Source organism: Megascapheus bottae, chromosome 1, assembly GCF_031878675.1.
Source record: "Megascapheus bottae isolate mThoBot1 chromosome 1, mThoBot2.hap1, whole genome shotgun sequence".
Lineage (NCBI taxonomy): Eukaryota > Metazoa > Chordata > Mammalia > Rodentia > Geomyidae > Megascapheus > Megascapheus bottae.
Window position 1 is genome coordinate 55805171 of NC_143509.1, and position 13899 is coordinate 55819069.

Here is a 13899-nt window from a genome sequence, read left to right on the forward strand (position 1 = left end):
GTCTTTTAAACTAATCAGTGAGTTCATTTCAGATATAGAAGATGGGGGATAGAGAAGCTGTGAGACTGTCCTAACTTTGCATAATTTGTTAAGGCGTTGGTGTACATCAAACCCAGCTGTCCCTCTCTGCATTCTGTTGTGCAGGATTCTCTTCCTCTGTTTCCTAGGATTAGTGACCAAACCAGGTATAAATGAATAGTATCCCTCTAAAAATTCAAGGATAGTATAACCAAATGAAAATAATGATTTTTATAAAGACTGAACCGTAATACATGAAAATATTGTTCCAACATGAAGTAACTAATTGTTCATTATTCCACACCTCAAGTCAGATGATTTTGCCTCATGTACTTTCAGTTCTGTGCAATTAAAGACCAAGTCCTATATTCCCTTTACAATCAACCACAGAGTAGGAACTCAGAAGTGCTGAATTAAATAATTACACCTGGTATGTCAATCAAGGCTTTCGGCTCTGTCACCTCATGCTATCTTCATGATGGCCTGTGAGGGCAACAGCATGAATGCTGTCAGCTTCTTTTCTGGAATAAAAAGTTTTCCTACTTTATGGATCATTATTTATTATGCTGGATCTCATCCCAGCTGACAGATGACATTACCTTACCAGTTACCAAACACTGCTGCTGCAGGAACGTTAGTGGACACTGGGAAGTAAAAAAATCAGATTGAGGGGCAGGATAAAAGTATTCTTATATTCAAGCCACACTGGGGTTTGAAAGCCAAGTAATCCCTTACAAGGGGCTGCTTGTCTGAGAGCTGGGATTCCATTTACTATCTAGTGGTAAGGTGTTTCTTTAAGTATAACAGAAACAGATGAAAATGAGACAGTGATGGAGGAACTGTCAGAATACTGTCCTCTACTTTCTGCCCCACATTTTTTTCCAGGTCAATCCAATAAACTATTTAAACACAGCAGGAAAATTTATTGTGGGGAAGCCTCAGGGAATGTGGGAAGTAGCAGTTTGTCAGGAAAAACAGGTTTCTCTTGGAGCCCCATTTTTAAGGATTACTTAATTCTTTAACACAGAAAGGGGTTAAACAGAGGAAAATAAGAGTGATATTTCATTGATATTTAAGAAATAATTTATAGGACAGTTAATTTTAAGATAGGTTTAGAAATGTATTTTCTATTACTATATTAAAAATAAAATAGCTTATATGGAATATACATTTTTTAAGCATTCAGTTCTCTGAGTTTTGATCATTTTATACATCCTTATAGCCAGTATCCCAAACAAAATGTAGATGATTACCCTAGGAATTGGAAATTCACACATTTTCAGGATGGCCCAGCAGTCTGGGCACAGATCCCAGGCCCCTAGCTTAGTTGTTTTCATTCTGATGGGTCTCCTTCCAGCCCACAGGTAATCATCTTCCCTGCTGCCACACTGAGGACCACTACTTATGCTCCTTTCCAGTCAATTTTTGCCCTCATTAAACCAGGCACCACTTTCTGATTTCCATAAACATACATGGAGTTTTGCCTATTCTTGGGTTTCATGTGACTGAGATGGTTATCATATGTACTCTTTTATGTCTAGCTCCTTTTGTTCAATACTCTGTATTCAAGATCAATCCATATTACTGGGTATATGAATGGTTCACTCCTTGATACAGATGAATGTACTCCATTGAATAGATGTTGAAAGTTTGTTTATCTACTATTCTGTTAACCAAACTTCTGGAGATGCTTCTACCACTGGATGTATCATTAGGCCAATGAGAAAATTCTTATGAGTCTTTCTGTGGATATAGGAGTGGAACTGGAGAGTTATAGGATAGGTATATGTTTATAAGAACTGTCAATATGATTATAACATTTTATGATTCTATACTTTTACATAGGAAAGTTCTAGCTTCTTTACATTCTTACCATCATCTGGTATTATTGACTACTTATTAACAATAATAGTGGGTCTGGGGTGATCTCATTACAGTTTTAAATTGTGTTTTACTGCTGACTGCTGATAGTAAATACATTTAATTTTTTTTGCCAGTCCTGGGCTTGAGCTCAGGCTGAGCACTGTCCTTGGACTTTCTCAAGGCTAGAGCTCTACCACTTGAGCCTCAGCACCACTTCTGGCTTTTTTCTATGTATATGGTACCGAGGAATCGAACATGGATCTTTGTGCATGCTAGGTGAGCACTCTCCCACTAGGCCAATCTCCCAGCCCATACATTTCATTTTTTGTAAATTAAAAAAAAATTAATTGTCATTATAAAGGTGATATACAGAGGGTTAGAGTTATGTAAGTCAGGTAATGAGTACATTTCATTTTGCCCAGTGTCATCTCTTTACTCTTCCACTTTTTCCCTCTTGTACTACCCACAAGTTGAACAGTTCATTTTCAACATAGTGTCTAGTGAGTATCACTGCTGGAGACTCTTTGTCCCTCCATTTCTTTCCTTTTTCTTTTTTCTTTTTCTTTCTTTCTTTCTTTTTTTTTTGGTTGGTCATGGGGTTGAACTCTGGGCCTCGGCTCTATCCCTGAACACTTTAGCTCAAGGCTAGCACTCTACCACTTTGAACCACAGCACTATTTCCAGTTTTCTGGTGGTTAATTGTTGATAAGAGTCTCACAGACTTTCATGCCTAGGCTGGCTTTGAACCGTGATCCTCAGATCTCAGCCTCCTGAGTAGCTAAGATTATAGGCATAAGCCCCTGGTGCCCAGCTTTTTCTCTTCATTTCTGTGCTCCTCCTTAATTTTCTAGAGACAAAAAGAAATAAACAAGACAGAAAGGTATCCTCCTAGAAGTACTACTTCCCTAATAAGTGTTATTTCAACTCCAAGTACTGTCAAAACAGGGGCCAGGAGTTTGGCCTAGTGGTAGAGCCTAGCATGTATCAAGACCAGAGTTTGATTCCTCAGTACCATACATAGGAAAAAGCCAGAAGTGGTGTTGTGGCTCAAGTGGCAGGGCACTAGCCTTGAGGAAAACACCCAAGGACAGAGTTCAGGCCCTGAGTTCAAGCCCCAGGACTGGCAAAAAAACAAAACAATAACAACAACAACAAAAAGCAACCAAATATTGTCAAAACAAACAAATCCTGTTTCAAACCTTCAAGCTATCTTAATGATAAGAAGAAAACTTAGTTTTCTAATCATACTTCATGCTGTTAAGAACTGTCCAGCCAGTTTCTTGCTGACCTGGAGAGTAAGCTTGGCCCTTGCTACCCTCCTTCCTGGTCAAGTAACCCTGAAATGCCTTTGACTTCCTTCTAATCTGTCCAAGCCCTGATGACCCTTCCTTACATCTGGTTTAAAGAGATTCACAGGCACACATGCCACATCTGTACCCTCCCTATTCTGCCCCCCCGCTGCTTTCTTGGTTTGTCTCATATCAGGGGTGAGTTTGTTCTCACAGAGATGAGGTTGAAAAGCAGAAACCATGAAGCAGAGGCTGAATGTGGAAACTTAAGTCCATTTGGAGAGAATCTGGTCATGCTTGAACTAAAGTCTAAACCACATGAATGAAAGATGGGATGCAAGGTTCCCAAGTGCTCTCAGCTTTCTGCCAGCCCCTTTACTTCCTCCTTCCACTTAATTAGCTCCCACTTAACTCCTAGGCCACTCAGATTCTCTCTTGGTTTCAGTAGCATCTCTCTTTCTTACTGAGTTAATTGGAGTGTTGAAATATGATGACCTCTTTGACAGATAATTTGGCAATACTTCTAACAAATGTCTGCTCTAGAGACAAAGAAAAAAGGGAATCATAACAAAGCACTAAAAAAAAAACTTTTAGGAAGGGTAAGAGGCACTTGGAAATGAAAAGACCCACTTTTTTAAAAAAAGAGAAAAACCGGGACCAAGCTGGTATAGTATCTTACTCCTATAATCCTAGTCACTCAGGAAGCTGAGATCAGGAACATCATAGCTGGAGGTCAACCTGTGCAAAACTTTAATGAGATCCCATATCAACTGAAAAAGGTGGCTATGCATGGTGGCTGGTGGCACATGCCTGTTCTAGTAATAGCAAGAACATAAATAGAAAGATCATAGTTTAGATGTAGAGGGGAACAAAAGAAAGAAAATGCAAAACACTTAGGCAAAAAAGGAAGACAACAACAAAAAACCCCGAAAGGCTAGAGACATGGCTCAAGTGGCACAGTACCTACCTAACAAGCATGGACTATAATACCATAGGGGGAAAAAGGGCTGGAACTTTCCTAACAGATGACAGTCATCAAATCCAGTTTCTTGTCAAAAAAATTGATAGATGGGAGTTGACTAACAGCCACTTTGGGCACTATTCTCAGAAAGGTCTCTCCATTAGATCCTTCAAATTCTGGGTCCTGCCCAGTATTTCTGTGTAAAGACAAACTTTAGTGTCTCTTCCTGAGCAGTTTACTCTGTAACTGTCTGAATCTAAACTCACCTTCTGCTTTTTGTCCATTTCCTGTGGTCTTTGGTCATCACTGAGCTCTCTATTACCATCTGCAAAGTCAGAAGTCTCATTGCATTGTTCTCTTTCCAGCTCTGTGTGTGTGTGTGTGTGTGTGTGTGTGTGTGTGTGTGTGTTTCCGTCCAGGGTTTAAACTTAGGGCCTAGGTGTTGTCCCTGAGCTTCTGTTTACTCCAGGTTGCACTCTACCACTTGGGCCACAGCTCCACGTTTCGCTTAAAAATTTGGCAGGTGGGGGAGAGGGGGAAGTAATTTATAGGAGTTAAGAGTTTCCTGCCTGGGCTAGCTTGTAACTGTAATTCTCAGATCTCAGCTTCCTTAGATTATAGCATAAGCTGCCAGCATTCAGTGATATTTTATTTTGAACTGTGCATTTATATGGGTTAGGAATTTGACTATCTTTTATTTAATCCTTAGAAGAACTCTAGGCGGAATTGAAAGCAGGTAGTTTTCCTTGTAGTTTCAGTGCTGAACATTCAACAGTCAAGTCTAATGCTCTTGACTACAGAATCAAATAATAAGGCTCCAAGGACTGAGTTTTAGGGAACATCCTTTGTGTTATTTTCACATCAGAAAAGTGCCAGTTTTACTCTCTGTTTTCTAAAAAAAAAAGAAAAGAAAAGAAAAGAAAAAGACAAAAGCTGGGCGCCAGTGGGTCAATACTGTAATTCTGACTACTCAGAATTACTCAAAGGAAATGTTAATTGACCCAGAATTTTCTAATTCCCCAGAGGCTTTTTGCCATAACAGAGACTGCAATCTGGTTCTGTTGTATGAACAGAGGGGCTTCTTCAAATGGTCAAGTTCAATGGACAGTAAGAGCAAAAACTTTTGTTTCCACAAGAGATGCTTCATTTGAACTCTTAGGGATCTCCTAATAATTATGACTCAGAGAACAACAATGGGGACAATGAAATGCATTGTGAACAACAGTAATGCTATTGACCATAGTATATTAAGTACTGATTAAGAGCCAGGAACTTTGATAAAGATTTTATATGTGCTAATTTCTTAGGTCCTCATAGCTCTCTGGACCAGCATATGTTGTCATTTTCATCTTTAAGGAAACTGAGACTCAAAAAGCTTAAGTAACTTACCTATGATTATACAATTAGTAAGGTTAGTAAAACAGGTTTGCAAATAGTGTATTTGTTGTTGTTGTTGTTTTCTGGCCAATCATGGGCCTTGAACTCTGGGCCTGGGCACTGTCCCTGAGCTCTTCAGCTCAAGGCTAGCACTTTACCACGTAAGCCACAGCGCTACTTCCAGTTTTCTGGTGGTTAATTGGAGATAAAAGTTTCACAGACTTTTGTGTCCTGGTTGGCTTTGAACTGTGATCTTCAGATCTCAGCTTCCTGAGTAACTAGGATTCCAGGTCTGAACAAATACTGTATGACTGATCATGGCATAATACTGTGGTTTTTTGATGGTACTGTCTAGTGTCTATTGAATATTATTATGTGCTACACATTGTACATTTTACATCCACTAATTTTTGTTTAAAACAAATGTATCTAATAGAGAATACCTTTACTTTTTTGTAAATGAGTCTTGACCCAGAAAATAAACAGCAAAATTAGGCTTCTCATTCCAGAGGCTGTGTCTGACATAGAAGGGGACTGAAGGATCCAAGTCTTCTTCAATTCCCTGTTTAAGATATTTTGAGCTGAAATACTAGCTGAAAGAGGAGTGTAGACTTTAGGAGGAGAATGCAACTAAAAACTCAACTTTCCTAAGAGATGAGAAAATTGGTGGCTCTACATGGCATAATACTGTTTGTGAGCAAATGGCAATTATACATATAAAACAACACTACTTATGTGCCATATATTCCATTGTAATGGGATGTTTCTGAAACACATAGGCTACTGACTAGAAAATAAACCTCTTTCTGTATTAAGATAAGAGAAGGTGGGGTGGAGATTATAGCCTAGTGGTAGAGTGCTTGCCTAGCATGCAAGAAGCCCTGGGTTCGATTCCTTGGCACCACATACACAGAAAAAAGCCGGAAGTGGTACTATGGCTCATGTGGTAGAGTACTAGTTTTGAGAAAGCTCAAGGACAGTACCCAGGCCTGGCAAAATAAAGTAAAGTAAGGGAAGGCTAAATGTTCTCCTGTGGCCTACATACATTGGCTGGCAAGGAAGGACAGCCGAAAAGACTGCCTAACTGCACAAGTTTTGTTTTGCTTGTTTTTTTAATCTGTAATGAGTTTGCGTGTTGGAGGTTGCCATTGTGAACTAGAACAAATTAAACTACAACAGTCATGGACTCTTCTCCTTTCCAATAAAGTATTAAATGTTTCTTAGTTAAACAACTTAAATGATGAGTACTGAAAATTTTACCTTTCTTTCAGAAACACAATCTATTGAAGAGTAAAAAGTATTTTAAAAAAAACCACTCCATTTGTTTTTAGTTCTTGGCAAAATAATTTAAGAACATATTGCAGAATGTTGTAATTGATGAGTCCCAATAATCAATTACCTAATTGCTCTTCCAACTGGATCAGTTAGATAAATGGATAACTATGACAGCCAACTTCATGTTCTTTTCTTCACTACTATTATGATTGAATCTGTTCTCTAATATAGTCATGACTGTTGATTAATTTGCCTTAGGGGATCCAGAGTAGGAACCCTTACTTGGCTCATCTTGACCTCAGTTATGTGATTGAGCAGTCACACTGAGATTCCCCAGATGTCAGGGTGAAAGGTCTGCACTGGTTTTCAGTGGTCCCTGAGAATTTGAAGCATGTCCATCTACCAAATGCCTTCCTTCAGGAATAGGACCATAGCTGTAAGTTCTGCAAGTCTAGATACTGGCCTGGCTTATATCAGCTCTGACATGACTCTTATTACAGAAACCACCCTCAGTTTCACACTCGGAAGCTTCTCTTTGCTCTTCATCCCAACACAAGCATAGTTGGTATTTGAAATTATCTCATCATCCTTAAAAATAACTTCTGACAATCTGACTTGAAGTAGAACTTTTCCATATATCTGGCAGGATTTCCATTTCTAAGATTAGACGCAGCATTTTCTCTTAGCTTTTGGGCCTCTTGCAAGATGGGGACTAGACCCCTTTGAAACTTGAATGTCATCATCTCTACTAGAGTAAACAAAACCAAACCACTGTTTTTATCTTCCTCATGTTATCAAACTCTCATTCTGCATTCCTATGTCTGCTCCATGCATACCAAGTGCTTGGTGGGGGGGGGGGGCTGAAAAAGGCTGAAATTTTTTGAGTTCTCAAAGATATATCTTGTGATATAATCACCTCTGATATCCTGTTGATGCAGCAGTACTCTCAGCCAGGAAGCAGCCCTTGTATTCTTCTCCCTCAGCCACCCTCTGCCACCCATGGCCTTCCCTCCTACCTCAATGGTATACTGCTCAAAGATGCGAAGTTGCAGGAAGATGTCCAGCTTGATCTTCCGTTCATGGAACAACTCCTCCATCTGCACCTGGGCATCGTCTAGTTGCTGCAGGACCGACTCAATATGGCTGATGGAGCTACTGTGTGGTGTCTTATTGTTGGACACAGCTGAGTCCCTGTAGCAGAGCCCAAGGAGGAGAAGACAGGGAAAAGCATTGCCATGTTAAAAGTGGCAGAGGAGGAGAGGGACTCCTCATCCAAGCAAAGTAGATGTGAAACAGGTGAGTCAATCAATAGAAATGATAACAAACTCCTACTCTGAGGCCAATACCATCTGCTTAGTAGAAGAATCAAAGATGCACTTATCTTCTTTTGAGTTTACAACTCTATTTTCATAAGTAGCTCTTTTCTTATTCCCAGAATTATGGGTGTGGGAAAGGGCTCTACAAAGCATAAAAGATTAGAGAAATAGGTTTCATACATATGTGTAGTCTAAGAGGTATGCTTTAACACATGAACATGCACATTTATTACATATATAAGGGTAAACAAAATAAAGGCAAATGAAAAACAAAAACAAACAAAAACAAAGACCTGGCTTTTACTTTATATGATTATTAAAATAAGATGACATCGTAGTTGCCAAAATTATTTACCCACTTTTCCAGTTTTATGCTCCCTTTGTGCTCTGGCATTCCTAGGTAGGTTTCAGGCTATAGTTAGTAAGGCTTGGGATCTGAAGTCTGCAAGCATGGCTTAGGCCCCCTTTCTGACATCTATTGGCTGGTGGCCAGAGGAAGTCACAGTCCCCCACCTTCCAGAGGCATGGCTGTAAAGCAGATTTGTAAAGTGGACTTTATGCTCCCTACCCTGCTCATTTCAGCTTACTGTTAAATAAGACAGTGCATGTGAACTGTAACCAGAAACATGCTGTATAAATAATTATTAATCCTGAAAGACACAGTGAAGTATTCAGTGCTGATAAGGGCATAGGCCCAACCTGGAAGGAAAGAAAGGAGATGACATATGGTTGGAACAAGTAATAGGGTTTTAGAATGGATATGTTTTGATTTGGAGGTTAAGAAAATGAATGAACACAATCAGTAGACTGTTTTTCTATCACTATATACAGTTGTAGGAGAAAGTGACACATTGCAAATAGGAACCAAGAAATAGATTCACTTGCTCAGAGAGATGAGGCCATGGTGAGACCTCCAAAGAGCTGTCATAGGGAAACCATGGAGCTAATGAAACAGATTTTACAGAGCCCTAAGTAAGCTAGAGACTGAAAATCTGGAATGAATTGGCACATTCATTACCCCAGTTTCTTAGGGAATTTAGTAAGTCAGAGGATAAATTGTAGGGGAAAACATCAGTTTGGAATGGTGTCCTTTGCAGGTGATCTGATAAAGAAGAACCAGCATCCGAACAAGTTTTCTGTTTCTAAAAACAGAATAAGGGCAATTTCCCCAGTACTTTTTCCTCAAGCTGTCATCAGAGAGTACAGGCTTAGTATCCTTACCCTGGACTAGTTAGGATGTCCTATAGACATCCTAATAAAACAGCACAGGAAATGGTAAATACTATCACACCATCAATATTATCCATTATAATATATTTGTTTACAGATTTGCTACTAGATCTGGTTGGTCGCTGACTGCTTCCCTCAAGTCTCTCCTTCACAACTTCCCAGAAGGAAGAGAATGGTTTCTACAGTGCTGTAGAGTACCTATGTCAGTGTCACACTCAATAGAAATTAGAGACGACATAAAAACTATCTTAGGTACTCCAAGAAAGGGGAAGAACAACAGGGGCCTGGTGAATGTGTATAAATCACCATGTCCACTAAGCCTTATTTATTTCTTGTTCTTTGGCTGTTTTGTTTTTTTTTTCTTTTTTGGTCGTGGGGTTTGAACTCTGGACTTGGGCATTGTATCTGAGCTCTTTGGCTTAAGGCTACCACCTACCCCTAGAGCCACTTCCTGTTTTCTAGTGGTTAGTTGGAGATAAGTATCTCCAAGTGTCCAAGTGACTTGAACTTTAGTGCCGAAGCTGGCTTAGAACTGCAATTCTCAGATCTCTGCCTTCTGAGTAGTTAGGATTACAGGCGTGAGCCACTGTGCCCAGCTTTGGTTAGTTTTGACAATGGACAGAGGGCTCTAGGGTCAGGCCAGTGAGTGAAGAGATGTCACTGATGGTATTTAGTCACAAGCCTATGAAGCTCACTAAAATATTTGGAACTTAATCTGGTGAAACAAGCATATTTTGCATCGTTGCCCTCACCATCATCAAGTAGCCTGAATTTCTGCAGCACTATATAAGGTTTGCAGTGAGAAGGGCATGTGGCCCCACAGGCCCATCCCCACAGAAAGTAAAGCCAGCTCAGCTTATGAAGTATCTGAAGAAATAACACAAAACCATCACAAAATTCTAGAGTTGACAGACCTCCTAGAAAGCACCCCTTAATTGGACAGATGAAAGAGCCGAGACCTAGAGAGGCTCAGTGATTGCCCATTGGGTAGAATTTTCTTTAGAAGCAATCAACAATAGTTTCCTAGGTAGTCAGACCAAACTGTCATGCATTATATATTCATGAAGATAAACTAGAGGACAAAAGGTAAAGAGGCTGTCTTGTTAGTATGCACTAGGAAAATTCAGAACATATCCTGTGTAGGTTTAGAATAAAAATTATTAATTTCCAACAGAAAAGCATGCCAAGCCTCCTAAAGGTAACTTTTCATTGTTTATTTAATTGGACACCTGGTATGAGGAAAAGAAAAGCCTCCCTCAACTAAAGTTATTCCCTTAGGCCCCAGGATTGGCTGGGGGATTTGTTGATATTATTTCTGTCTGCAGCTGGCAGAAGTTCCAGCATTTGGTGATTTGGGGATAGAAACAAGTCCCTGAGGACAGGCATCATTAGCACCATCAAATCCTATTTATATAGCACCTGGGTATGGGGCTGGGTACTGATGGCCTAGCCCAAGGCCAGATGACACTTTACCTGAGGAGCCAGTGCCTTTAACTGGAGTAGGAAATAGACATTGATGCCAACAGAAAGGAAGCAATGGTGTGGGTAATTCTAAACAAATCAACAGTTTGCAACAGAACTTTCTTTTTCATTTGTGTGTGATGAAGTTGACAAAGCAGAGCAACAAGGAATGGTGGTTAGGCCCTAAGTAGGTAATGGAGGCATGGGAGATTACCCATTTGGCAGGGGGGCCAAAATCAAATGGCTGCAAAGGTGACCAGTACGACGTCAGAGTTCAGAGTGCAGTCAAGATCAGGTGCCAGATAAATATTATTTGTCTACATGGCCAAATAAGTTATCATTCTTAATGAAGACATTTTCTCTGTTGTTGAATTTTGTTAACTTTTCTAGTTTTGGTTTCTTATTCATTGCTGAACATCAATCTTAAGTGATAAATAATGCTCTGAAAGATCAAAGGTTTTTTTTTTTTTGGTTGTGGGGCTTGCACTCTGGGCCTAGGCACTGTCCCTGAGCTCTTCAGCTCAAGGCTACCACCCTACCCCTTGGCATGTGTGCTCTCCCTGAGCTCTTCAGCTCAAGGCTACTGCCCTACTTCTTGAGCCACAACACTACTCTTCTAGTTTTCTAGTGGTTAATTGAGATAAGAGTCTCATGGACTTTAGTGCCTGGGTTGGCTTTGAACTGTGATTCTTAGATCTCAGCCTCCTGAGTAGCTAGGATTATAGGCTCGAGCCACTGCGCCCAGCAGATCAGCATTTTTCTATGAACTCTTTCTGGTCAAACTCAAGGTGGCAAGGTGGGTGTGGTGCAGGTATTTGCATGTCTGACAGATGAAGAAATGGAAGGTCACACAAGACCACAAAGTGGGCTGTGGCTGTTGAGACAGGACAGGACTTATCTCATATCTAGCCCGAGGAAAGCACTGCCCATGCTGACCTGGCCTCGCTGGGCTCCCCCAGGGAGGGAGGCGCTGACCTGAGCTGCTGAATAAGGTCTTCTCCTTCCTTGATGACATTGAGTGTGGCATCTAGGGTGGCGGTCTGCTGTTGCTGGAACTGCTTGATCAGTTCCTGGACCGCATCCACAGAGTCTGCACATACATCTTCCAACATCTCCTTCTGTAGGTCTTCCATCCATGTCCACAACTGTGGGGGAGAAAGCAAAGCCTCTACTTAGGTGGGAGGTATGAGAGGCCAAAGCAAGGAAAACAAGACAAGAAAGCTGGACTACAGTCAGCCCACCCACCCTTGGCTAGTCTATGCCTCATCTGCACATCTATAGGTTTCTGTACACACAGTAGCTCAGTTTGTGTTTAATATTGATATCTACTACTGATCTTTGCTGAGTTATTTCATCCATATTGGCATTCTCTAAGATAAGAAACCATCTTGTGATTCAGAGAAACTTAAAGCAAAGAGATCCCTCATCTGTAAGGAACCAGAAATAACCAGAGCCTGGAATGGAAAGGAGAAAAGGAAGGGCTCTGACCACTTCCTGGAGGTTAGACATTGATTCCTAGAAATTTATCATTAATATTGCAAATATGCAAAATAATATTGTGATGTTCAACAAGAGCCAAATGAAAATTAATTAGGAATAATAAAAGCTATGGTAAACTATTTTGTTCTTTGCAGAATTACAATGTTGCTTGGAACATTGAATGCTAATGATGCAAGTTATTTCAATAAAGGTATAAAATATTCTATCATAGTTCAGATGATGAACTGCAACTAGGATGATATTAATTCTCAAAAGGCATTAAAAGAGCCAAATCTAGTATTTTTAATAAAACACTGGAAATTATAAAGGAGTAAATGGAATTGCTCATTTATTGATAGTTCTTCTGCACTGTAAAAATAGCTCTCCAGTGTCCTGCAACAGGAAATCAATTCTGAATATTCCTATGGCACATTTTCATACAAGATGGAGAGAAAGATGAATATGGCTGACAGAAAAAATAAAATCAGAAACTCTTCTAGGAAGAAAAGCCAGTAGAATGATAAAATTGACAAGAAAAGTCAGAAGATATAAAAAAAATAACAAACAAAAACAAACTATATATAATAGCTTTGACAGCTAGGTATCCAATGTCCAGATGACTTAGCACAAGTTCAAAGACAATAATACCAATTTAAGGAGCTATATAAAATCTAGAATACTTGGACAAAGAGCTTCTTGGAATTCTAGGGAACATATAGTCACTTTCTGGTAAAACAATTTTGCTAAATCCATTCTTTAAATTATATTTTTTCCTATAATGTCCTATAAATATCCTCTACATGTGTTCATTTGACTTACCCCTGGCAAGAATTCTTGCATTTCTTTGAATTAATTACAGATTAAAGAGAAACAAATTCTTTGTAATTTACTTATTCTCAGGCAGCCAATGAGATACAGGTAGAATAAGCTCTCACTTCAAGCTTCTGCAAGTCAATGACTGTCAGAATTAAGTAAATCACAGCTGCAGTGACAGTATGTGTTTTTTTCCCCCTTACTGTTCTCCATTTTTGTTTCTCTCCTCTTGAGAAATGCCCTTTACCTTCTGAGTAGCTGGGATAAACATGGTAGTATTCCACTTATCCATCTGGTACTCAGATAGAACCCCATATTCCAACCATTTCGGAGCCCTTTCAAATGGAGTTATATTACAGCTTATGCTTGCAAGGTCCTGCTCCCTACTTGGACATGGGTTCATGGGCCATGCTTTGTGTATTCTTTCTGTTTAGAATACAAGTATTTGTGATAAAAATACCTATACTTCAAAAATGGGGCAAATTTGAAAATTTCTATAATCTTGGTGGGGTAGCTAAAGGAGCTCTTCAGTGAGTGAGCTACAGAAGGTTATCTCTTGTGAAATAACTAGTGAGGTCAGCGAGAACCAGTCCAGCCCCTATCTTGCCTGTATAGTGGAGCAGTATGAGAAAAAGACAACCAAGAAAGCTGAAGGAAAGAATACAGAAAAGAAGAAATACTATATGGAGTTTGTAGAAACAATCAGATTTGTGGGTGAGTGGGCTCAGGAAAGTAGTTTTAGTTTATTACTTTTCTCCTGTGGATGGGATGTTGTTCACATTGGCAGCTGCTAGGCTAGTACAATCCATTGACCTTT

At 39.7% G+C, this 13899-nt stretch overlaps 1 protein-coding gene across 19 annotated transcripts in view; it reads right to left on the reverse strand.

Moving 5' to 3' along the window:
* Kalrn (kalirin RhoGEF kinase) overlaps positions 1-13899 on the reverse strand; it is a 598249-nt gene that overhangs the window by 246865 nt on the left and 337485 nt on the right. For 15 of the 19 annotated variants that reach the window (XM_090345042.1, XM_090345008.1, XM_090344989.1 and 12 more), the window contains exons 12-13: positions 11727-11935; positions 7800-7974 (exon numbers count right to left, since the gene is read on the reverse strand). In XM_090345042.1, coding sequence (XP_090201168.1) covers positions 7800-7974; positions 11727-11935 — 384 coding nt within the window. The remainder of the gene's footprint in view (positions 1-7799; positions 7975-11726; positions 11936-13899) is intronic. The other 4 variants (XM_090345067.1, XM_090345058.1, XM_090345144.1 and 1 more) reach the window with 1 other exon arrangement.